The sequence below is a fragment of the Mytilus californianus genome, unplaced genomic scaffold, assembly GCF_021869535.1.
Source record: "Mytilus californianus isolate M0D057914Y unplaced genomic scaffold, xbMytCali1.0.p SCAF_7, whole genome shotgun sequence".
Classification (NCBI taxonomy): Eukaryota; Metazoa; Mollusca; class Bivalvia; order Mytilida; family Mytilidae; genus Mytilus; species Mytilus californianus.
In genome coordinates this window covers 49,288,464-49,314,355 of record NW_026262723.1, presented here as the reverse complement: position 1 = coordinate 49,314,355, position 25,892 = coordinate 49,288,464, and the positions used below count along the sequence as shown (strand labels likewise).

Genomic DNA, 25,892 nt, shown 5'->3' with positions numbered 1-25,892 from the left:
ACCTCTGTCATTTGCGTATGGCATAACTGATTGCGCTCTCGAATGGATTAAGTCGTATTTGACGGATAGACATCAGCGTGTGGTGATTGGAACAACTACATCGAAGAAATGTCATCTTACATTCGGTGTTCCACAAGGTTCCGTGCTAGGCCCAAATTTGTACGGTCTTTTCACGAAGCCAATAGGTGAAATATGCCAATGTCATGGCATGACATATCACTGTTATGCGAACAATACACAAGTTTACATGGTTATCTGGGTGAACTATTTTTCAAAACTTGAACTATATCTTTCCGACATTAGTTCATGGATGTCAACAAATATGTTAAAATTGAATCAAGATAAAACCGAACTGATCATATTCACACCGAAACATCTGAAGGCAAGTGTGCCAAATCTCCAACTCAAAGTCGGCAATAATGTGACAAGTAGTGTATCCTGCGTGAAAAACCTAGGTGTATATTTTGATCAACATCTTACGATGGAACGGCAAGTTTCTGCCGTAGTAAAATCTGGTCATTTCCACATTAGTAATATTTAGGGATGTCAACTCGGTGAAGATTTACTAATCGAGTACTAGTTAGATTTACCGAGCGATACTCGAGTACTCGCTCGGTAAAACATTTACAAAATGGAAACACAAAATTATACCCATTTTATGTATTGTGGGTCCTTGTCATATGAACGTAAAACCCTCAACATTATTACCTAGGACTAGATAATAGTCCAAGGACTTTTATACCATAATTAATAGCTAATTTACTACATGTTCTAATTACGTAAACTGGCAATAATCTAATCAAGTAATTAACTAATATCTATAGAAAAATGATTACTCAAACAACAATATATTGGAACCGTAAAAAAACACATTTAATGATCAACAAAGGGGTGATGATTAGAACTTGCTGATGCCTTTAATCATTTTCTGAGGGTCGACACAGGATGCAACGAATTTGTTCTTATTTAAAAATATTATCTTGTCCATCTTTTTCTGGGACGAGGCGATTTCTCAACTTTTTTATGTAACTAACAGTCCAATGATGAAAATTATATGCTCTGACAGAGGTGGGGTAATAACTAAGATTAGCTAAAAGTGTAAGCCTTGGAAAAGTGCTCTTGTTCATAGCCTACCTATGTTTGGAGGAATTTTAAATGACAGTTAAACGCAAATATTCGAATCATATTTTAATTTTTATTAATTTTGATTAATATTTATGTCATCCCGGGAGGCGCTCTCAATAAAAATACTTTTTGTTTAAGCTTAAGAAAGCAACAACATTCTAACAGGACACCGATTAGTCGAGTATCATTTTTGTATTCGATACTCGGTACTACCGAGCGATACTCAGGTACTAGAGTACTCGTTGACATCCCTAGTAATATTGGACGCATTCGCAGCTTTATAACAAAAACCGCTTGCAAGACACTAGTGAACAGTCTAGTAACATCCAGACTTGATTATGGGAATATTTTGCTGAATGGTATCAACAAGACTACGATGAACAGATTACAAAAAGTACAAAATACAGCAGCCCATCTTATCACCAGGACAAGAAAACATGAACATATTACTCCGATACTTGCTGATTTACATTGGCTACCCTACCAATACCGACCCCAATACAAAATACTTACAAATGTGTACTGCGCTTTGAATGGCATTGGCCCTGCTTACATTCGGGAACTAGTCAATTTACAAGTGCCAAACCGATCTCTGCGTTCAAGCTCTACAAAACAACTTACCGTTCCAAAAGTGAGGACGAATACGTACGGTGAAAGACAATTTGATTGGGCAGCCGCATCTCTATGGAACAATCTCCCGAACAGTTTAAGACAATGCAAGTCCCTAGAGTGTTTTAAATCTCAGCTAAAAACTCATTTTTATTGAATTGCTTTTTAATTAGATTTTTCTCATTTTCTCTTTTACGGGTTTTACTTGTTTTGTATCAACTTTTAATGCAAGTTTTTTGTTTTCCTTTTTAGATTTTTTGCTTGTTTTGCATGCTTTTAGCCTATATTGCTAATTTTTAAATTTTTTGTTTTAACATGTATTTGCGTATTGACCTTTTATTTTATGGTAGGCATTTTTGTTGTATTTTGTTTATTTTTCAGTATTTGAATCTGACACAATGTATGTTTTATGTTTTTGTCATTGATTTGTTTTCATTACCATGTTGAATGTACAGCGCCTTAGAGTAATTTTTATTTTTTATATAGGGCGCTTTATAAATTTTCATTATTATTTATTATTATTAAATATTTGACACATTAAAGGTTTCTGACACAGAATAAATGTAGTCAAAGAACTTGAAATTGGTTATATGATTTGAATTTATATTCAATTGGAGATTTCTTGCTGTTGTGCAATACTTATAGATTATCGTTGGTTATCTCAACGAGATTGATTTTCTCGCTTGAGCCAGTACGGCGAAAGTGAGAAAAGCAATCGAGTTGAGATGACCAATGATAATCTGTTTATTGCTATTTTACTTATGATGACGTTGTTAATTTCATTGACAACAGGCACGTGCGCCCTTAGTTTCTGCGATATTTTTTCATATCACTCTACTGTGCCGAGAAAGGAAATTATCAGTCAGTAAGATCAAAGGAAAATTTCGTAAAATAGCGATAAACTGTGCTCTTGCACAATAATTAGTAAATCTGTTTTCAGACTATATACAAAGAATTAGCATATAAAATTGTGACCCCCAATTTTTTTTTTGGAAAATTGATAATTTCGTAAATCTTGAGGAAAAAAAAATGACCCCCCCCCCCCCCCCCCCCCCCCCCCCCCCTCCTTTTCCAAAGAAAATAATATTTGAAGAAATTTTCTTTTTGTAAAATGTGGTACAATTTTAGAGACATCCATACACCTAAACACAAGTTATTGTCCTGAAACTAGAAAAAATGCTTCTTTTTGGCCCTTTTCGGACCCTAATTCTTAAACGGTTGGGACCATCACCCCCAAAAACAATCCCAACCTTCCTGTTGTTGTATTGAACCTTTTGGTTAAATTTGATAGAGATCCATACACTTAAACTAAAGTTATTGTCCAGAAACCAAATGTCTTTGGAAGACGCAGACGATGACGTGATAGCAATATACGAACGCAAATTTTTTGCAGTCGTATAAAAATAACATATATGACAGACAGCAACCAATAGCTTCCACAGAGTTACAGATACATACACATGGTTTCAACTAAGTCAATTTTCTTTTTCAACATCCCATTCTCCGAAACAATATTTTTTTTGTCCACTTATTTTCCTTATTGTAAACAAACTAATTTTCAATTGGCAGCCTTGCCATCTCATGATCATCTGGTTTCTAATAAAACATCTTATGTTTAGTCCCAGAGAACATAAAATACCCACATCTCTATTTCATTATCAACATTTTGAAAAATGACCACTAAAGAACAACAATTTTATTTACATTTATGGATACTGTAAAATCACATTACAAAGGCAATAGAATGCCCCCTTTTTCATAGATTTCAAAGTGTTATATTTGTATAAAAAAAATTAGTAAGGGTTCCCTGGAACCCTGCATCTTACCTGCGATTGCTGCTGTCAGTGTAAAAGTGTAATGTTGACTTAAAAAGTGAGTCCATTTATCAGTAAAATACAGAAAAAAAAAAAAATTCCAACTTTTTCTGAACATGCTATTTTTTAGTCTTATAAATTAGCTTCTATCAAAGTTTTCATAACAATCCATGAAGGTTTACAAATTTAGCATGTCAAAAAACTTTAATCCCAGACTGTCTGTAAATGATAACTGTCAAAAACGAAGTCCATCTATCAGAAAAATACTAAAAATGAAAAAAAAAAAAATTTTCAAAGGTTTGCTTCAGACATTATCTCTTAATCATTAAAAAACTTCAGCCAAAGTTTCATAAAACTCTATGAAAGTTTGACAAAGTAATTGATGTGTAACAAACTTTTACCACAGACTGTATCTACTTGTTAACTGTAAAAAAAACTAAGTCCATTTATCAAAAAAATACAGAAAATTAAAAACAAATATTATCAAAATTTTGCTCTGGATACTGTCTTTTTGTCATAAACAAGCTTCTGTCCAAATTTCATAAAATTCCATTCAGGTTTGACAAAGTTATTGATGTCTAAAAAAACTTTAACCTCATACTAAATCTGAATGTTCACTGTAAAAAAAAACTAATATAAAAAAGAAGATGTGGTATGATAGCCAATGAGACAACTCTCCACAAGAGACCAAATGACACAGAAATTAACAACTATAGGTCATCGTAGGGCCTTCAACAATGAGCAAAGCCCATACCGCACAGTAAAATACAGAAAAATGAAAATAAATATTTTTGAAATTTCGCTCTGGATACTGTCTTTTAGTCACAAACACCTTCTGTCCAAATTTCATAAAATTCCAAGTAGGTTTGACAAAGTTATTGATGTCTAAAAAAAACTTGAACCACAGACTGCACCTAAATGTTGACACTGCCAACGCCAACTACAGAATCTAGGATTGCTATGTATCACTTTCGCGAAATCTACAAAAATGGAGAATGTGTCCATGGGACACAGATAATGCCCCCGCTTGCATAGAACGTTATTAAGGGACATAACTAGAGAACTGTAAATGTGATGCCACTCAAATTCGATCTTGATTGAGTTTTGTGGTAATAAGAATTATGTTTTAAGTTTCATAACATTTGGTTGAGGCAAACTAAAGTTAGAGGACGGAAACTAATTTTAGGACATAGGTACAGACGGACAAGGGCAGCACTTAATGCCCCGGCCGTGGTGGAGGCATAAAAATCAGCAAGTCGGGTGACTTATAATCTTCAATTGATTTATTCGATCATTCCTGTTTAGTTGAAGGGCTCTATATCAAAGTGTTTTCTTCATTTTGTAGATGTTTAAAAAAAAAACTTTCTTTTCTGGTCCATTGTTTAAACTATATGTTTAAAACAGGAGCGCTAAACTATTGCAAAGTACCCACTTCAAAACTATTTTTTTTTTAAATGTTGTAAAAACAACTCATTTAAATGACATGTGAAGCCATTTGCTCACACAATTTTATCAAACCATCTAAAGGGGCATTATCTAAGATTTAGACTACAAAATAATATATGATATTTTTTTGTTAAAAATTCATTGTACTGGAACAAAATGCTAACCTGATCTATAACTTGTCATGGTGTAAACTATATAACAAATATCAAGTCAATATCTTCAAGCATGACGAAAAAAAATGTGGAAAATGATTATTTGAGTGAATTATTTTAAGTCCACGGACCATAACTCTGCACAAAATCATCAGACCGGAACAAAATTGGAACTTAATCTGTAACCTGTCATGATAAAACTATATACCAATTATCAAATCAATATCTTCAAGCATGACGAAAAAAGTGAAGAAAACTGATTATTTGAGTGAATTTTCTAAGTCCAAGGACCATAACTCTGCACAAAATCTTTAGACCAGACCAAAATTCGAACTTGATCTGTAACTTCTCTTGATAAAACTATATACCAATCATCAAATCAAAATCTTCAAGCATGACAAAAAAAAGTGCGGAAAACTGATTATTGGAGTAAATTTTCTAAGTTCAAGGACCATAACTCTGCACAAAATAGTCACATCTGAACAAAATTCGAACTTGATCTGTAACTTGTCATGATAAAACAATACACCAAATATCATATCAAGATCTTCAAGTATGAAGAAAAAAAGTGTGGAAAACTGATTTGGCGGACTGACGGATGGACAGACAGATAGACGGACAGACGGAGTGCAAACCTACAGTCCCCTCCGACTTCGTCGGTAGGGGACTAAAAACATTTATTAAAGTAGAATATTGGAATTATATTTAGGCATTAGCTGTCAGTTTGGTTCAATTTTGTCCAAATAAGCTCAAAAATATCAATAAGTTTAAAAGTCAAATAAGAAAGCCACCAGGTAAAACCATTTCATTGACTGATTGGTCCCACAAAATTAAAAATCATTCATGAACAGGTAAAACGATGATTTTTTTTTTTACTTCAGTAACATGAAATCAAACAGACCTAGAAAATTGGTCATTACACAGTTTCACATGTCTGTCTGTCTATTTACATGTATATTAATATTTTTGTTTATATCAGGTTGTAAGACTGTCAGAAGTCTTGGGAGGTCATTTAGATAGTTGATAATATGGTGTCTAGAACACACACTAAATGTTGATACATCGTACATTATAACAAGTTCATGTATTCTTAATTGTTTCTTTTTGGGCTTTTTATAACTTGGATATATACTTTTTAGCATGTTAAAAATCAAATCTGAGAATTTAAGTCAAATCTGTGATCATGAATTTGACAGCTACTGCCCCTTTAATAAACACTTTTATTGATAGGTTTGTTGCCAATAGCTATCAAATGTTTGACCCTTTTTCCAATCAGCTGATAAAATGATTTTCTTTCTAGATCAAAAGGTGTGCCAAATTCAAGGTTAAAAAGTTGACTGATTAGGGAAAAAGTCAGAGATGCCCGGAAAAATAAACTTCATGGACGATGTTGAATCATTCTAATTCTTTGGCCAATAATATTTTTTTCCCAACAAAACTATTTTTTGGCAAATTGAAATAATGGCCAGCAGAAACCCTATTAACATACAGAAAAAGTGGGGGTAAACATGTTTGTGAGTGTTCAACCCTCCCCTAACCTGGGAAATTGGTGTAACAGAAAGTTTATCATTTCTGAACATTTTCAAATTGTTCTTAAAACTTTGGCATCGAATTCCTAACTGTTCCTTGCACTTTACACTTGCAATGTCATGTAAAACAGTCACTACAAAAGTCTAAAAGTCTGAAAAGACCAGTTTTTGTCTTAATTTGCATGAACTTTTACTCGACATTCTCCAAAAGTATGACTTGTGTCTTAATTTTTCTTGACAAATTCTCATTTATATTAAATTTGTATGAAATTTACTTGACATATTCTCGACATTCTGAATATGGTCTTAAAATTTCTTGACAAATTCTTGACATTTGAATACTGTCTTGAAATTTCTCGACATATTCTCGACATTCTTATTTTTTCTCAGTATGGCTTGACATATTCTGGACATTTTGAATCATGTCTTAAATTTACTTGACAGTTCTGAGTTTTACCAATCATGACCAATATTTATGATATAACTTTAATCTTTATTTCTCTTTATATGATATACTGTTGTTTCAAGTTGCACTTCTTTACAACAAAAATAAAAGTTGGGCATGTTAAATAATTCAAAATTTGGGTATATAAATATTTTTACAAATGCAAATATGGCTATGAAATCTAAAGTATAAAATAATTCAAATGTGGGTGTGTTGATATAAAACAATTTCAATGTGGGTTTTTAAATAATTACAAATTTTGATTCCTAAATCTTATAAATTAAATGATTCAAACAAACATACTGTAGACATATTTCATTCTACATTCATAATATTCAATGTTGATATGGTAAATAATTATTATACCAAAATGTGGTTTATATAAATAGCAAATTATGATGATATACAAATCATTCATTTTAAAGAAGAAAAATTTGTGTAATGTCATCTGTTAGAATATATTAAGTATTACACATGGACAGGATGTTCCCCATAAAATTAAGGTATTCCACACCCCAGAGTACACGCAACTGTCAAATAGAAGTTATTGCTTTACCTGTAATCAGCCATACAACTTATCAGTTGACCGACCATGCCACTACAATTTTAAAAGTTTGTTGATAGATGAAAATGAAAATCATCATTTTGATGAAAAAAAATTGAATTGAAATGGATTTTCTTCATCAAAATTATGAAGTTAATTATTTTAACATAAAAACAAATTGAATAATTCCCAAAGATTAAAAGAAAATTATTATCTACTCCAGGAATAATAACAAAAATGTATTTATAATTGGTCCCATCAATGATTTCTATAGAAATCATCGGTCTTATGAAATGGTTCTCACACAGACTTGCATAATATAGATCTAAACATTTTTTTCTTTTCAGGAAGGAGTTATCACAAATATTTATTTTTGATAAAAAATTATAAAATTCAACACTCACATTTGAATAAAAAATGTTTTTGGGTTGTTCTAAAAAATGAATAAGGTTTTTGAATCAAGATGGGAACAAATTCTTTGACCTAAACGAAAGCCCCCCCCCCTCTTTTTTTAGCCACACAAACCCAAAAGATGAATTGTGGGGTCCAAAAGAGATACAAGACACCTATTTTAGTAAAGCAAATTTGACTGGCAGTTTTGCGAACGGCAAAAATCTAAATGCTGTTTGACAATACCTTTGACTAATATTCCAAGTGAAAACAATTACTTAAATGTTTAATAAAAATAAATCAAAATTAAACTACATGGGGGATTATTCAGGGTATTCCAACTTAGTTGCACCAAAAGGGTATCTTACTATACCAAATTAATCCTTGATTCTTCAAAGTTTAGTTTAGCTTTAATAAAAAGGAGTATACAACAGCAATAGAATGTCATAAACAGTGCAGAATAAGTCTGTTCACATTTCAGGCTAAATTTATACTGTTGAGATAGTGTCAAGACATATTTAAGACTGTCAAGAATGTGTCGAGACATATTCAGACATTATTTAGAATGTCAAGAATATGTCGAGACATATTCAGACATTATTAAGAATGTCAAGACAGATCGAGACAAATTTAAGACAGTCAAGAATTGGTCGAGACTAATCGAGACTCTTATCAGATGATACAGGAAGTGTCGAGAAATTTTAAGACAATGTTCATACTGTCAAGACACTTGTCAAGAAAAATCAAGAACCTTATTAGACAAATTCATACTATGTCAAGAATTTTTAAAAATTATTCAGACAAATCAAGAATGTCGAGTAAAAATTCATGCAAATTCAGACAAAAACTGGTCTTTTCAGACTTTTTGACTTTTGTAGTGAGTGTTAAGTCAATTTACTTAATTATGAACCTGAACACAAGATGTAGAGAGATTTTGGTCCGAATTCTTTGTGAGAATGTTTTTGTTTTCATCATGAATCAATGAGACTATGCTTCAATTTTAATCCTAATCAGTCCATATTTTATTTGTTTGTAATTAATCATTTTAAAAGTGTTACCTTCCAGACTTTTTACTGAGTTCAAATGGTATATGGTGTTGTCTTCTTTTGGTGAATGTCATCTGCCATGCTTGTTTTCTGTTCAGTTTTGGTGTGTGACACATATGTCCTGTATTTTAAATTCCTGTTAAGTTTTGTTAGTATGTACATCTGATCAGATAAAATCAGTCATGTATACTGTAAATTCAGAAATTATTGCAAGGTTTATATTAATGCGAAAAATGTGACTGGGTGAGTATTGCAATAATGAGAACTCACATTCTGATATTTGATACTTGTATCTGTATGCAGATTTTCCTCATATATAAGTCAATCATGTATATATTCTATTTACATTTCTTCAAGAAGTTCAGTAAGGAAGTACATCTGATCAGATAAAATCAGTCATGCATAATCAACTTACATTTCTTCAAGAAGTTTTGCTGCTTCCTTAACATTTCTACCAATTTTTTCCAAAGAATATGCTTCAAACTGAAAATATAAAATATCAATTAAAACAATATTAGACATGTTTATGTACAAAATGTATAAACATTCAGATTTCAAACATTCAAAGTACAAACTTTCAAAAAACAAAAGCTCAAAGTACAAATGTTCATAGTGCAAACAAACTTTTAGATCTTGTCCTGTTGAGTGTTTTTGCTCTTTACTGCTTACATTTTTGGCCAAAACAACTTTAAGGAGTGCACTGACTATTTCTGCCATGTTGTTTAGCTGATCATTTTTTTCTATCTAAATTTTCTTTTTATCCATTTTAATTGTCAAGATAACAGACAAAAATGCAAAAAATTGTAAACAAGAGGCTGTCAGAGTGACAGCAAACCGGATTTTCCTACAGAGGTCGAACCCTGAACAGTTGAGCAAGTATGGACACAACAATTAAGCTTAAAACAGCTCTGAATTTGGACTGTGATTGAATATTTGACACAACATAGGTTTGTGACACATACTGAATGTGGTCAAAAAACTGAAAAATTTGAAATTGGACATTTACCTATTATGGTCCAATATCCAAAATCAAAGTACATTGTTAGAATCAGCATATCAAAGAACCCCAAGAATTCAATTTTTGATGAAATCAAACAAAAGTTTAGTTTAGGACCCTTTGGACCTCAATGTGGACCAATTTGATAAAGGAGCCAAAAATCTCTAAATACATGGTTAGATTCAGCATTTCAAAGAACCCCATAAATTCGATTTTTGTTGAAATCAAACAAAGTTTAACATTGGACCCTGATTTGGACTAACTTGAAAACTGGGCCCAAAAATCCAATATTTAAATACAGGTTTAGATTCAGCATTTGAAAGAACCCTATATATATTTAATTTATGTTGAAATGAAACAGTTTAATCCATATACTTATTAATTTTCTGTTCAAAGGGAAATAACTAAAACTGAATAAATGATATACAAATAGTTCTCTTAAATTAGATATGATTTAACCACTAAAAAATAGTTCTCTAAAATTAGATATGATGTTATATCTACTTTCAAATTATAATCAATTAACTATCTGCTTAGATTCAGCACATCAAAGAACCCAAACCATTAATTTTTTTTTAAATTCAAACATAGTTTAATTTTGGACCCTTTGGACCTTAATGTGGACCAATTTGAAAACAGGCCCTCAAATTTAAAATATAAACACATGATTAGATTAAGCATTTCAAAGAACACTAATAATTCAATTTTTGAAGAAATCAAACAAAGTTTAGTTTTAGACCCTTTGAACCTTAATATGGACGGTAAAAGTGAAAATCATCAATAACAATCTTGACCTCCATTTTGTCATCAGTCACAACATATTAAAATTTGAAAAGCTTTGGTTGAGCGGTTCATGAGTTAAAGAAGAGGGACGACTGGAACACCATTTTCCAATCTTTCAAGAACCATAACTCCTGAATGGTGAAAGTGAAAATCGTCAATATTGAACTTGACCTCCATTTTGTCATCAGTAACAACATATTAAAATTTGAAAAGCTTTGGTTGAATGGTTCATGAGTTAAAGCATGGACACAACTGGAAACACCATTTTTCAATCTTTTCAAGAACCATAACTCCTGAACGGTGAAAGTGAAGATCGTCAATATTGAACTTGACCTCCATTTTGTCATCAGTAACAACATATTAAAATTTGAAAAACTTTGGTTGAATGATTTATGAGTAAATGTACGGACACGACTGGAAACACCATTTTTCAATCTTTCAAGAACCATAACTCCTGAACAGTGAAAGTGAAAATCGTCAATATTGAACTTGGCCTCCATTTTGTCATCAGTAACAACATATTAAAATTTGAAAAGTTTTGGTTGAACAGTTCATGAGTTAAAGCACAGACACGACTGGAAACACCATTTTTCAATCTTTCAAGAACCATGATTCCTGAACGGTACACTTGAAAATTGTCAATATTGAACTTGACCTCCATTTTGTCATCAGTAACAACATACTAAAATTTGAAAAGCTTTGGTTGAACGGTTCATGAGTAAATGCACAGACACTGTTTGGCAGCCACCTGCCAGCCCGCCGTTCATCACCAAATTAATAACCAATTTTTTTGTTATAAAATCCAGTTTATAAGACAAAATCAAATTTTAGAACATGACCTTGACCTCATTTTTCTATGAGGGCTTAAGGACCTAAAATCAAAAGACCCTTGGTCTCTATCACTCATCGTTTACCAGTTACAAATACATATCACTTATATTAAATACATATGGGGGAATAACTCTCATATGGAGTCTCCTTAACGCTTCAGTCAAAACCAATCTCAACATCCTGAGGATATAATGAGCAATTTGGTAAAATAAGTGTTTTGTTTTCTTGTACGGTTGCGAAGGAGTCCTGGCCACAAGAAAAAAATGTTTGGGGAGATAACTCTAACAAGAAAAGTGTTCACTTAAGCAGTGTCAGAAACAAAAGTGTATTAACTGTTCAATATCATATACCTGTACCAAATATTAAAGTGACATCTTGTGAAACAACAATTCTACGTAAGAAAAAAAAAAAATAATTAATAAACTGCTTTGCCAGCTGCTGGATACACCCTCAGAGGTCCAACCCTGAACAGTTGGGGCAAAAAATGGTCACAATATTCAAGCTTGATACAGGTCTGAATTTGGATTGTAATTAAATATTTGACACATTATAGGTTTCTGACACAGAATAAATGTAGTCAAAGAACTTGAAATTGGTTGTATGATTTGAATTTATATTCAATTGAAGATTTCTTGCTGTCTTGCTGTTGTGCAATACACTGTGCTGTTGGGCAATGCTTAGTAAATCTGTTTTCAGACTATAAACAAAGAATTAGCAAAATAAATTGTGAACCCCAATTTTTTTCTTTGGAAAATTGACAATTTCTTAAATCTTGAGGAAAAAAATTGACCCCCCACCCAATATTTTTTTTTCTACCCCCACCCCATCCAAAAAAAGTAATATTTTTCCCCCCTTCCAAAAATATTTATTTTGAAGATATTTTCTTTTTGTAAAATTTGGTACAAATTAAGAGACATCCATACACTTAAACACAAGTTATTGTCTGAAAACCAGAAAAATGCTTGTTTAAGACCCCTTTTGGCCCCTAATTCCTGAAGGGTTTGGGCAATTACCCCCAAAATGAATCCCAACCTTCTACTTGTGGTATTGAACCTTGTGGTACAATTTCAGAGCAATCAAAATATTTATACACAAGTTATTGTCCTGAAACTAGAAAAATGCTTGTTTTGGCCCCTTTTTGGCCCCTAAACGGTTGGGACCATCACCCCCAAAAACAATCCCAACCTTCCTTTTGTGGCATTGAACCTTTTGATAAAATTTCATAGAGATCCATACACTTAAACTCAAGTTATTGTCCGGAAACCAAATGTCTTCGCACGACACGGACGACGACGACGTGATACCAATATACAGAACTTCTAAAATTCAAACTGACCATTTTTCCGTGCGTTCATCGTGTATCGTGCGTGTATCGTGCATGTACCAATTGTGCGCTCATCATTCCGTTTGTTTTCCGTGTAACGTGCTTGCATCGTTCATTCATTCTTAACCGTGTATCGTGCGCTCATCAATCATTCATTCTTAACCGTGTAACGTGCGCTCATCAATCATTCATTCTTAACCATGTATCGTGCGTTCATCAATCGTGTATAACCGTGTAATGTGCATTCGTCAATCGTTCATCTCTAATCGTGTAATGTTCATTCATAGTGGTTTTTATATGATAGTCATAATTATAGTTCTCCCCCTAATAATGAATCTATAATAGATGCCACTGGACGTTAAACGATCAACTATTAATTCATCCATCTTATCCTTTTAGTTTTGTGATAATTTGCATATCAAATACATGAAACAACTGCAGATTTTCACTAAAGTTTGGAGGCCGAAATTATTGCACATATAAAACACTCATTCACATCACTACATTTTGATCCCCTCACAAAACAACACTTTATAAATTTCTAGGAACGCTCAATGCTAAATATTTGAAAGCCTAAGAATGTATAAATAGATAAGAGTGTAGAGCTATATGACCAATAAAGGACCTTCACATTCACACATTCTTTGTATATATGTGTCTGTCCAAATTCAAAAGCACGTAGTTCAGTGGTTTTCGTAACTTCAATTCTGTTATATATTTGAGTTTTTTTTGTGGCAAGATTGCTTTGTTATAAAGAAGGCTGTTTGTTTGCTCAATTGAATTGTTTCATATTTTTTCATGTCGGGACGGGCTTTTAATAACAGACTTTACGGTTTCTGTATTTTTCATTATTGAAGGTCGTATAGATATAACTGCTAACATTCCTCTTGATTTGAACTTTCTTGAATAGTTGTCTCACTAGAAATTATAACACATTTTCTTATTTTTAGGCCAACTTAGTCTGCTGTAGCTGAAACCTACGTTTCTTAAAAAAAAATCTATTATATTAAATCTATATACTGACAAGTTAAGAAATGTTTGTCATAGATATCTGTTCGTGACATACAATGTAAGTTTCAAATATTTTAGCTATGAAGATGTGTAAACCCTTAAATAAACCTTATTTCTATGGGCAATACCTATGGGAATTAAAATATTACTTAAAATAAAAACCATTATTAGAAAATCGGTATAAAAGTGTTTGCACGTCCCCACATTTTCATTGGAGAAATAAAATAGTGTAAGAAAAAAAAATTGAATCATAATTTCCTGTCAATATGCACATCTACATAGTATGTCCTTATTATCTACACAGTTTCATGAAATTATGTTGTGTGGTTTGAGAGGAGTTGCGATGACAAAAGGTTGCAGTAGTATATTGGGCAAATAAGTTCAAAGGGGCGTAACTCCTGGAAAAAAATTGAATCGTAATTTCCTGTCGATATGCACATCTACGTAGTATGTCCTTATTATCTGAAAAGGTTTCATGAAATTCTGTTGTGTGGTTTGAGAGGAGTTGCGATGACAAAAGGTTGCAGTAGTATATTGGGCAAATAAGTTCAAAGGGGCGTAACTCCTGGAAAAAAAATTGAATCGTAATTTCCTGTCGATATGCACATCTACGTAGTATGTCCTTATTATCTGAAAAAGGTTTCATGAAATTCTGTTGTGTGGTTTGAGAGGAGTTGCGATGACAAAAGGTTGCAGTAGTATATTGGGCAAATAAGTTCAAAGGGGCGTAACTTCTGGAAAAAAAATTGAATAATTTCCTGCCGATATGCACATCTACGTAGTATGTCCTTATTATCTGAAAAGGTTTCATAAAATTCTGTTGTGTGGTTTGAGAGGAGTTGCAATGACAAGAAACAGGACTGACGGACTGACACACTGATGGACAGACGGACCGACGGGTCAAAAATTTTATACCCTCCGCAACTCGTTGCGTGGGGTATAATTATCAAAATCAAGTAAAAAGAAGTGTATATATATGTATGGATCGGAGGTGCAATGGGGATCATGAAGTTTGATGGTCACGCGTGAAGTGCGCTGGTCTGAGCCGAAGTGCGATGAGCTGTTCGATGGTGTGCGATGGTTTATATAACGCGGGATACCTATAGATTAAAGTCTACAGATGTGCAATTATTATGAGCAGTATACTTGTTTCAATGTCAGTTGATACCAGCGCGGGTTATGCTTAAACCTCTTATTCTAGATGTCAGGTAACCTACTTGTGTTAATGTTGGATTGCTGTCTGATTGACGAATACCTGTCATTTTATATATATATTTTTTTAAATTTGTTTTTTAGGGATGCATCCAGTTGCACCTTTTCATTTAAAATATATTTCCGTGACCTAACCTCAAAAGATTAGTCATTTCAATAAAAAAAATTAAGGGAAAATGAAACCTCTTCTCGCATATGTTGCACTTTGGGTAATTGTTCTCTTCGACAAAATACTGCCTTGAATTTGGCATAAAATGGATTTTTTTTAAAACCCCTAAAGCTAGGTAAAGCCTATCTCTTGATAAAGGCTCTTAAATTCGGCAACTGTTAAGAGACCGACTGTGCAAGGGTTCAGCCTGTATAGCCAGTCAAGGTCGTTTAAACTTTCATCATCCTTTTAGAGATTTTTTGAAAATACGATGGTTTTTGCCTTTTTCGAAACTAAAACGTGATCAAATATAACTGGTGGCCTTTGGCTGTTATCTGCTCTTTTCGGGTTTTTGTCTCTTTGACATATTCCCCATTTACATTACCAATTTTAAAAAATTAAAAATATTATGAACAAATGTATTCTTATTGTCAGATCAAAATACATTTAACAAGCCAGTGCGTTGATTATAACAGGTTATATTCTACTGAATTTACTATATCGATAATTTTACATTCATTACTATTACGTAATATATATATATATAAGTCCTGTGTCCAGGTTATTTTAAATTTTAAAGAAAAAAAAGGGGAAAAAATCCCCTCTCAAATTTTTTGAACCCCCTTTTGATTCATCACCCCCAAACTCAATCCCAGCCTTCCCTTTGTGGTATGGTACCTTGCAGTACAATTTCAGAGAGATCCATACACTTGAACACAAGTTATTGTCTGGAAACTAGAAAAATGCTTGTTTTTTGGCCCCTTTTTGGCCCCAAATTCCTAAACATTTAGGGCAATTACCCCCAAACTCAAACCCAGCTTTCCCTTTGTGATATGTAACCTTGTAGTACAATTTCATCAAGATCCATGCACTTACACTAAAGTAATTGTCCTGAAACTAGAAAAATGCTTGTTTTTTCCCCCTTTATGGCCCCTAATTCCTAAAATTTTGAGGCAATTACCCCCAAAATCAATCCTAGCCTTCCCCTTGTGGTATGGTACTTTGCAGTACAATTTCAGAGAGATCCATACACTTGAACACAAGTTATTGTCTGGAAACAAGAAAAATGCTTATTTTTGGCCCCTGAGTATTCCTAAACGTTTTGGGCAATTACCCCCAAACTCAATTCCAGCTTTCCCTTGGTGATATGGAACCTTGTAGTACAATTTCATAAAGATCCATACACATACACACAAGTTATTGTCATGAAACTAGAAAAATGCTTATTTTTGGCCCCTTTTTGGTCCCTGAGTATTCCTAAACGTTTTGGGCAATTACCCCCAAACTCAATTCCAGCTTTCCCTTTGTGATATATATGGAACCTTGTAGTACGATTTCATAAAGATCCATACACTTACACACAAGTTATTGTCATGAAACTAGAAAAATGCTTGTTTTTTGCCCTTTTTTGGCCCCTTAATTCCAAAAATTTATAGGCAATTACCCCAAAAATCAATCCCAGCATTCCCTTTGTGATAAGGAACCTTGTGGTACAATGTCAGAGAGATCCATACACTAACACACAAGTTATGTCTGGAAGTTACAAAAATGCTTATTTTTGGCCCCTTTTTGGCCCCTAATTCCTTAACTGTTGGTATCATAACCCCCAAAATCAATCCCCACCTTCCTTTTGTGGTATTGAACCTTATGGTAAAATTTCATAGAGATCCATTCACTTAAACTAAACTTAGAGTGCGAAAACCAATGTGTCTTCGGACGACGACGAAGACGACCCCAACGTCATACCAATATACGACCGCAAAATTTTTTTGCGGTCGTATAAAAATTGCCTAAAATGATAGAATACAAAAATAATGAATCCCCATTCAGACCCTCATAATCTGGCGATGTCATTTAGCTTTAGGGCAATTATGGGCAAACGATACAGTTTTAAGCCCACAGTGATTTTTCACGAAAGTTCACATACAAGCTAATTTTTACAAAATCAATTTGAATATGTAATAAAAATTGTATCTTCATGTGCTAAATTTAAAAGATAAATGGGTTTGAATTTTTTCGACATTTACTTAAAATTTCGGTTTCTTGGACATTTCTGCCTCCCCCTACAAATGATCATTACCTAAGTGAGGGCTTAAATTTGGAGACAGAAATCCTCGGGTTTTACCATATATAGGTACACAAGCTTAAAACTCAATTTATTATTAGTTGAATAATTAAAATTTAATTTGAGATCCTTTTTTCAAATCTCCTTTTCATATATAGCCCGAATAGAATTATATTTTTGACAAAGCAAGTATATAGGAACACTTAATAAACAGCTGCGCAATGCTATTTATTAAATAGACTTTTTTACATACAAATTACGATTATTCGCAAAGTAATACCAGTCCAGAAATTGAGAAAACAATAACTTATTTACATGCATGTTATTAACTCATTCGCCCCCAAGAGATTTCTTGAAAATCAGGCATTTTCGAAAATTTGCAATCATATGCAAATTATATGCAAATTAGCAGACTCTTGTTGCTGTAACTGATGCTCATCTATTAAACTATGTATTGAGATTTGGGGGCGGATGGCATGGGTCGGGGGTGGGGTGGGAGGTGGAATATTTTCTCGTGGGTTTGAACCCACCCCCACTGAAAAATGTTAATTTTCCGTCTATTTTCCGATTTTAAAACGACCTTGAGAGGTGAACATTGACCAGACTGTTTTTCTTTGTCATTCAAGTATTACCCTATAGTTACAGCAGTCCATTCATGCTAACTGGGAGTATATTGGACTTAAGTGTCTTGCTGGGGAATTATTATTGTCAAGTCAGGTCTGCCTAAATGTCCGTTTTTACGGATTTTTGACAAAACGGTGACCTAGATTCTACAGACTAGATTCCTATTGGCCATATTATACTTCGTTGTGTTCCTTTACCACCTATGCATGCATTTATGATAATAGTTTATACCTACAGTCACTACCAGTTACGTAGTGGCCATCAAAAGATGATCACCCCCACCTGATTTTGGCTACTTTTCACGTTTTTCCGATTTTGAACTCTTAAACGGCTTTCAAAGTGCCATATTTTCATGAACAGACATCTGAGAAGAGTTTATGGACCATGAACTGCTTGGTTGAAGTCCCTGCTATCATGACAGTTCAGCTGGGGCAGTTCAAAAAAGGTATGGAGGATCATACGGGCCATCAAAGAATGGTTGTCGCCATCACGCCTACAGGCGGGATTGGGGGCTAAAGGGTTAATGTAGTGGTAGAGTTGTATGTTATGAATCCATAGTTTCAATGTAATTACACCAGTTGCCATGCGCTCTTTCAGGTTCGTGTTTTCTTTTGAGGTATTAAATGAATGCTTCAACCCCGTACTCAATACCTGCTTTGTTTCTTTTTGATTAAAAATATTTCTATAATTCTAGGTTTATTTGAAAACTATGATATTTCACTTTGCCATAATGTGATTGTGTGTGTTAAATCCTAAATATGTTTTCTTCAATTTTAAATTTTTGTTAAGGTGACGTTAAATTTGCATTTATAATCTTATATCATAGATTCTTATTTTTAAGCATTCCAGTGTAATATAGAATTGATTCAATGCAGGAATTCATCCAAAAAATGTAAGGAGAAAATAGCTATAAAAAGTAGCAATCAAAGTACAACAGATCATTTACCTAGGATGCCCCTAAATTTCCCCTATATGTTATTGTAGTTGTAATATTAGCTTGAACTATTTTCATGTCGCTATTGCTCTTGTATGTTTTCCGTAATCAAAACTGCTATTACAGTACAGTACTTTTAGTCGAATGAAATGTAGCAAGTGTATATTTCACGTGATATACTAGTATAAGTGAGAAAAAAAATTCTTACCGACATTAGGCCAAAATTGCTTGTTTGACGAAAATACAATGTACATGTATACATCATTAATTGATGCATATCTGTGAAAGGAGACATAATAAACAACTAAAGCAAAATTTCAACAAAAAGCAGTATAATTTGTTCATGCGATACATTATTTTCCCTCGAAATACTTTTCTGTTCCCTCAATATATCCTTTTTATACGCCCGTCAAAATTTTGACGGGACGTAATATGGTTTACAAATGTCGTCTGTCCGTCTGTCCGTCTGTCTGTCCGGCTAAACATGTTGCACCGTAACTTGAGAACGACTTATCCAAATTTGTTGAAACTTAACATAGTTGTTTCTTATAATGGTCAAACGATCTGTATTTTTTTTTGGTGAAAATAAGATTAAAACTTTTTGAGTTATGGGACTTAGTAACTAAAACAGGTGTGTGTTTTTTTTTTCACATGTCACGCCGTATCTCAAAAACAATTTATGATTATTGCTTAAAACTTTACACATTTCTTAGTTATATTAATCTTAAGATCTGTATACTTTTTGGTGATGATTCAAAATTTTATTTTTGAGTTATTGAGTATTTTGTTAAAAAAGGGGGAGGGGTTTTTCACATGTCGCGCCATATCTCAAAAAGGATTTATGATTATTGCTTAAAATTTTACACACTTCTTAGTTATATTAATCTTAAGATCTGTAAACTTTTTGGTGATGATTCAAAATTTTATTTTTGAGTTATTGAGTATTTTGTAAAAAAAAGGGGGAGGGGATTTTCACGTCACGCCGTATCTCAAAAACGATTTATGATTATTGCTTAAAATTTTACACACTTCTTAGTTATATTAATCTTAAGATCTGTATACTTTTTGGTTTTGATTCAAAATTTTATTTTAGAGATATTGAGTTTTTTGTAAAAAAAAAAGGGGGGTTTTCGCATGTCACACCGTATGTCAGAAACTATTTATGATTATTGCATAAAAATTCACACACAAGACGACGGGCGTATCATGCGCTCATGGCGCAGCTGTTTATTATAAAATAATATAATGTTGTTGATTTTAACAAAATGTCAACAGGTTAAACCAGTATGATTTGACTTACGACTACCTGTTACCACTCATAAGTTTACCACCAAACTTACGGTAAAATTCTACTTACGATTGTTTATGAAACATCAAAAACTTAAGATTTGACGTACGACCGACATAACGTCTAAGATTGTCGTACGATTTTTTGTGAAACGATGCCCTGATCTTTCAAAGACGACAGACAAATGATGGCCAAAGCTGATCTTTCGAAGATTACAGGCAAATGATGGCCAAAGCTCTCCTGGCCTCTTAATAGTCAGGTAAGAAACAAGATATTAACTGACTTGGCTTGGTATATATACATGTACATGTATCAAATAAAGTAAAACACATATAAATTCAAGTTAAGATGATATTTTAAAACAATAAAAAAGTTTTTAAAAAAATGTTTTTTATATACATGCATATGGATGCTTAAGAAATAATTAGGTCTTTCCACTTTTCCTTGGAAAGACCTATTGCTTTTGTTCTGATTATTATTAGGTTTTTCCATTTTTCATTGGAGAATTCAAATTGAGGTCAAGGTCAAAGTTAAAATTGACATTCTAGATTTTGGCCTTTGCTGTAACTTCTTATTGGTACATGATAAAGTCATAGGGTCTTTTACATTGGGTTGCAGACTTATGACCTTGAAAGAGGTTAACCGGAAATCAACTTTTGTAAACCAGAAACTGTCATTTTTGCATCGTTTTCATGTTAAAGTTACTAGAATGTTATATTTTTGGAATCAGTGTGAAGTAAGGTTTAAATGAAACCAGATGTGACATTTTGTTTATCAGAAGTACCTACTTATCTCCCTTATTTATAGCAAAAGTATAAAGAAACTATATATTTTTTTTTGAATCAGGGTAAATAAAGCTATTTTATGACACCAGAATGAACATTTTAAACCGAAAGTGAATATTTATCGAGCAAAATATGTTCATTTTTCAGTGGAAAGACCTTCAATTATTCTCTATACAATTGGGTTTTAATTATTATTAGGTATTTGCTAAATTTTTTTCTTGCGCAGTATTGTTGTTTCACAAGGTGTCACTTAGATATTTGGTATTTTATGCTTTTATACGCTTTTGAAACTGACCCTGTTTAACCGAACACTTTTTCTTGTAAGAGTTATCTCCCCAAACACTTTTTCTTGTGTATACTACTCCTTCGCAACCGTAAAAGATTACAACAAAATTTTTTACCAAATTGCTAGTTATATCTTCAGGATTAGAATGATCATTTGGGCCGAAGCTATCTGGGGACTCCATATGAGAGTTATTTCCCCTTTTGCATTTGATATAAGTAATATGCATTTGTAACTTGTAAACCAGAAGTGATAGAGACCAGGGTCTTTTTATGTGAGGTCCTTGGTCCAAAAAAAAAAGAGAATTAGGTCAAGGTCAAAGGTCAAGATCATGTTCTTAAATTTGATTTTGGCTTATCACTTCTTTTCAAAAACAGTATAAGATAGTGACAACATATTTTAAGTAAATTGTTAGTTGCGACATGTCGTAACATAAATTTTGGTTGAAGGGTACGTTGACATTAAATGGGAGTTTTCTCCCCCTCTTAGTTTTAATATTACGCGCATGATGATATAACTCATTAACCATATATAATAAAGACCTAGGGTCTTTTGACAGGTCCTTGGTTTATGAACTTGAAATTGAGGTCAAGGTCATAGGTAAATTTGACGTTCTAGATTTTGACCTTTGCTTTAACTTCATATGTATACATGATAAAGCCATGGGTATTAGGTTTCAAGCCATATGACCTTGAAAAAGTCAACCGGAAGTGACCTTGTGTAAACCAGAAGTAGCTATTTTTTATACTTATTTAATGTACAAGTACATGTATATAGAACCATATATTTTTGAAATCAGTGTCAAGTAAACTATCAAATAATACTGGAGGTGACATTTTTCAAACTAGAAGTAACAAATTATCTCCCTTATTTCAAACAAAAGTGTATAGAAACCATATACTCTATGAATCAGCCTACCATAAGCTTTCATTTGACACCTGAAATGACATTTTAAACAGAATATTAATATTTTTATATCAAAATATATCTTTTCCAGTGGAAAGACCTTCAATTGTTCTCTGAACAATTGGTTTTTATATGACTGCAAAAATATTTTTGAGGTCGTACAGACCTTCTAAAATTCAAACTGACCACACGAACGATACATGCACGGTGAATGCACGATGAATACACGATACACGCACAATGAGCGATGAATGTTACACGGAGGATTAATGAAAAATGAATGATGAACACACGATGAATGATGAACACACGATACATGCACAATGAATGATGAATGATACACGCACGATACAGGCACGGTGAATGATTCATTGACGAATGAAAAAAAGGCGCTTAATACACGATTCTTAAAGCCATTTTATTATACGACCACAAAATTTTTTGTGGTCGTATATTGGTATGATGTTGGCGTTGTCATCGTCCAAAGACACATTGGTTTTCGCACAATAACTTTAGTTTAAGTGAATGGATCTCTATGAAATTTTATCATAAGGTTCAATACCAGAAAAGGAAGGTTGGGATTGATTTTTGGGGTTATGGTACCAACAGTTAAAGAATTAGGGGCCAAAAAGGGGCCAAAAATAAGCATTTTCGTAACTTCCAGACAATAACTTGTGTGTAAGTGTAATGATCTCTCTGAAATTGTACCACAAGGTTCCATATCACAAAGAGAATGCTGGGATTTGGGGGTAATTGCGTCAAAATTTTAGGAATTAGGGGCCAAAAAGCTGCAAAAAACAAGCATTTTTCTTGTTTCCAGACAATAACTTGTGTTCAAGTGTATGGATCTCTCTGAAATTGTACTGCAAGGTACCATACCACAAAGGGAATGCTGGGATTGATTTTGGGGGTAATTGCTTCAAAATTTTAGGAATAAGGGGCCTAAAAGGGGCAAAAAACAAGCATTTATTTAGTTTCAGGACAATAACTTGTGTGTAAGTGTATGGATCTTTATGAAATTATACTTCAAGGTTCCATATATATATATATATCACAAAGGGAAAGCTGGGTTTGAGTTTGGGGGTAATTGCCCTAAACGTATAGGAATTTGGGGCCAAAAAGGGGCTTAAAAACAAGCATTTTTCTAGTTTCCAGACAATAACTTGTGTTCAAGTGTATGGATCTCTCTGAAATTGTACTGCAAGGTACCATACCACAAAGGGAAGGCTGGGATTGAGTTTGGGGGTGATGAATCATAAGGGGGTTCAAAAAATTTGGGGGGGGGGATTTATTTTTCCTTTTTTTTTTCTTTAAAAATTTCTGGTTTATATATAAAAGCAAATAATAATGATATGGTTTGATTAAATCAAAAATTGAAATATTGGGGTTCTTTGATATGCTGAATCTAACCATGTATTTAGATTCTTAATTTTTGGTCCCGTTTTTAAATTGGTCTACATTAGGGTCCAAAGGGTCCAAAATTAAACTTTTTTGATTTTAACAAAAATTGATATCTTGGGGTTCTTTGATACGCTGATAAACATGTATTTAGATTTTTGATTATGGGCACAGTTTTCAAGTTGGTCCAAATTGGGGTCCAAAATTACACTTTGTTTGATTTCATCAAAAATTGAATATATGGGTTCTTTGATATGCTGAATCTTACCGTGTATTTAGATTTTTGGATTTTGGGCCTCGTTTTTAAATTTATCCACATTGAAGTCCGAAGGGTCCAAAATTAAACTTTGTTTGAATTCATTAAAAATTGAATAATGGGGGTTCTTTGATATGCTGAGAGTTTTAGTCCCAACAGGAATGTGGGGCCAAAAAAGGGCCCAAATAAACATTTTTTTCTAGTTTTCAGACAATAACTTGTGGAATGGTGTATGGATCTCTCTGAAATTATACCACAAGTTTCCATACCACAAAGGGATGGTAAGAATTGGCTTTGGGGTTATGGCTCAAACCGTTAAGGATTAAGGGGCAAAAAAGGGGGAAAAACAAGGGTTTCCAGGTTAATGGACAATTACTAAAGTACAAAACAAACTTTAAAAGCAGTGTAAGGTTGGTAATTCAAACTCATTTGAATATCTCACCTACACTGCTTTTAAATTATGTATATTGGAAATTTGCCAAAAACTTTATTGTTAATAAATTCCATTGGAAATTTGCCAATAATTTTAGTATAATAAACTACAAAGGAAAGTAAGAATTGGCTTTGGGAGGCAGGGAGTATAGAAAGTCCCTGGGGGGTTATGGCTCAAACCTTTAAGGAATAAGGGGCAACAAAGGGGGAAAAACAAGGGTTTCCAGGTTAATAGACAATTACTTAAGTACAAAACATAATTTAAAAGCAGTGAAAGGTTGGTTATTCAAACTCATTTGAATATCTCACCTACACTGCTTTTAAATTATGTATATTGGAAATTTGCCAATAACTTTATTGTTAATAAATTCCATTGGAAATTTGCCAATAACTTTAGTATAATAAACTTCGACCTATGGTTGTTAATTTCTGTGTCATTTGGTCTCTTGTGGAGAGTTGTCTCATTGGCAATCATACCACATCTTCTTTTTTATATTCATTGGAAATTTGCCAATATAAAATGTTGCTGATGAAGGTTTTTTGTTTATTTTTAGCCATGACTATGATGCCATTTTCTATTTTAATAGCCTTATGATGTATTTAAATTTTTTAATACTTTTATGATGTATTTAAATGGGCTTTTATCATGTTTATGGTTGCAAATTTATTGGGGTTGTAATTCAAACTCATTTGAATATCTCAGCTACACTGGTTTTAAATTATGTATATTTGAAATTTGCCAATAACTTTAGTATTAATAAATTCCATTGGAAATTTGCCAATAATTTTAGTATAATAAACTCCATTGGAAATTTGCCAATATAAAATGTTGCTGATGAACGTTTTTTGTTTATTTTTAGCCCTGGAGGCTTTTTAATTTTAGGCATGATTATGATGTCATTTTCTATTTAAGAAATTATTTAATTTTAGCCATGATTATGTAATTTTATTTTTAGATATTACTATTTAATGTGCTGTTGAAAGTGTTTTAATTTTAGGCATGATTATGATGTCATTTTCTATTTTAATACTTTTTTGATGTAATGAAATGGGTTTTTATGGTTGCAAAGTCCTAGCTGTCAATTTATTTTTAGAAGTTACTTTTAAATGCTGCTGAAGGAATTTTATTTTTAGATATTACTATTAAAAGTTGGTGATGAAGGTTTTTTAATTTTAGCCATGACTATGATGTCATTTTCTATTTTAATACTTTTATGGTATATTTAAATGGGCTTTAATGGTTAAAAAAAATTATTTTTCTAGTTTCCAGACAATAACTTGTGATTAAGTGTATGGATCTCTCTAAAATTGTACTACATGGTTCCATACTTCAAAGGAAAGACTGCAATTGTGTTTGATGGTTAATGCTAAAAGGGGGATTCAAAAAGTCTGGGGGAAGGGGGGTTTCCAATTTTTTTTTAAAAGGGTTCATATTTTTTTTTCAAAATTTTTTAAAATTTCAAATTTTTGAAAAGTTTCAAGAAGAAATCTTCTATTGCTCAGTATTGCGCATTA

General features: G+C 32.7%; 1 protein-coding gene and 1 long non-coding RNA gene across 4 annotated transcripts in view; one reads left to right on the top strand and one right to left on the bottom strand.

The window, feature by feature from the left end:
* Positions 1–25,892, top strand: part of LOC127709752 (uncharacterized) — a 324,446-nt gene that overhangs the window by 178,322 nt on the left and 120,232 nt on the right. The gene's annotated exons all lie outside the window — the stretch shown is intronic.
* Positions 1–25,892, bottom strand: part of LOC127709706 (integrator complex subunit 10-like) — a 318,221-nt gene that overhangs the window by 254,244 nt on the left and 38,085 nt on the right. The window contains exon 2 of the mRNA XM_052215364.1: positions 9,516–9,583. Within this exon, the coding sequence (XP_052071324.1) occupies positions 9,516–9,583 (68 nt within the window). The remainder of the gene's footprint in view (positions 1–9,515; positions 9,584–25,892) is intronic.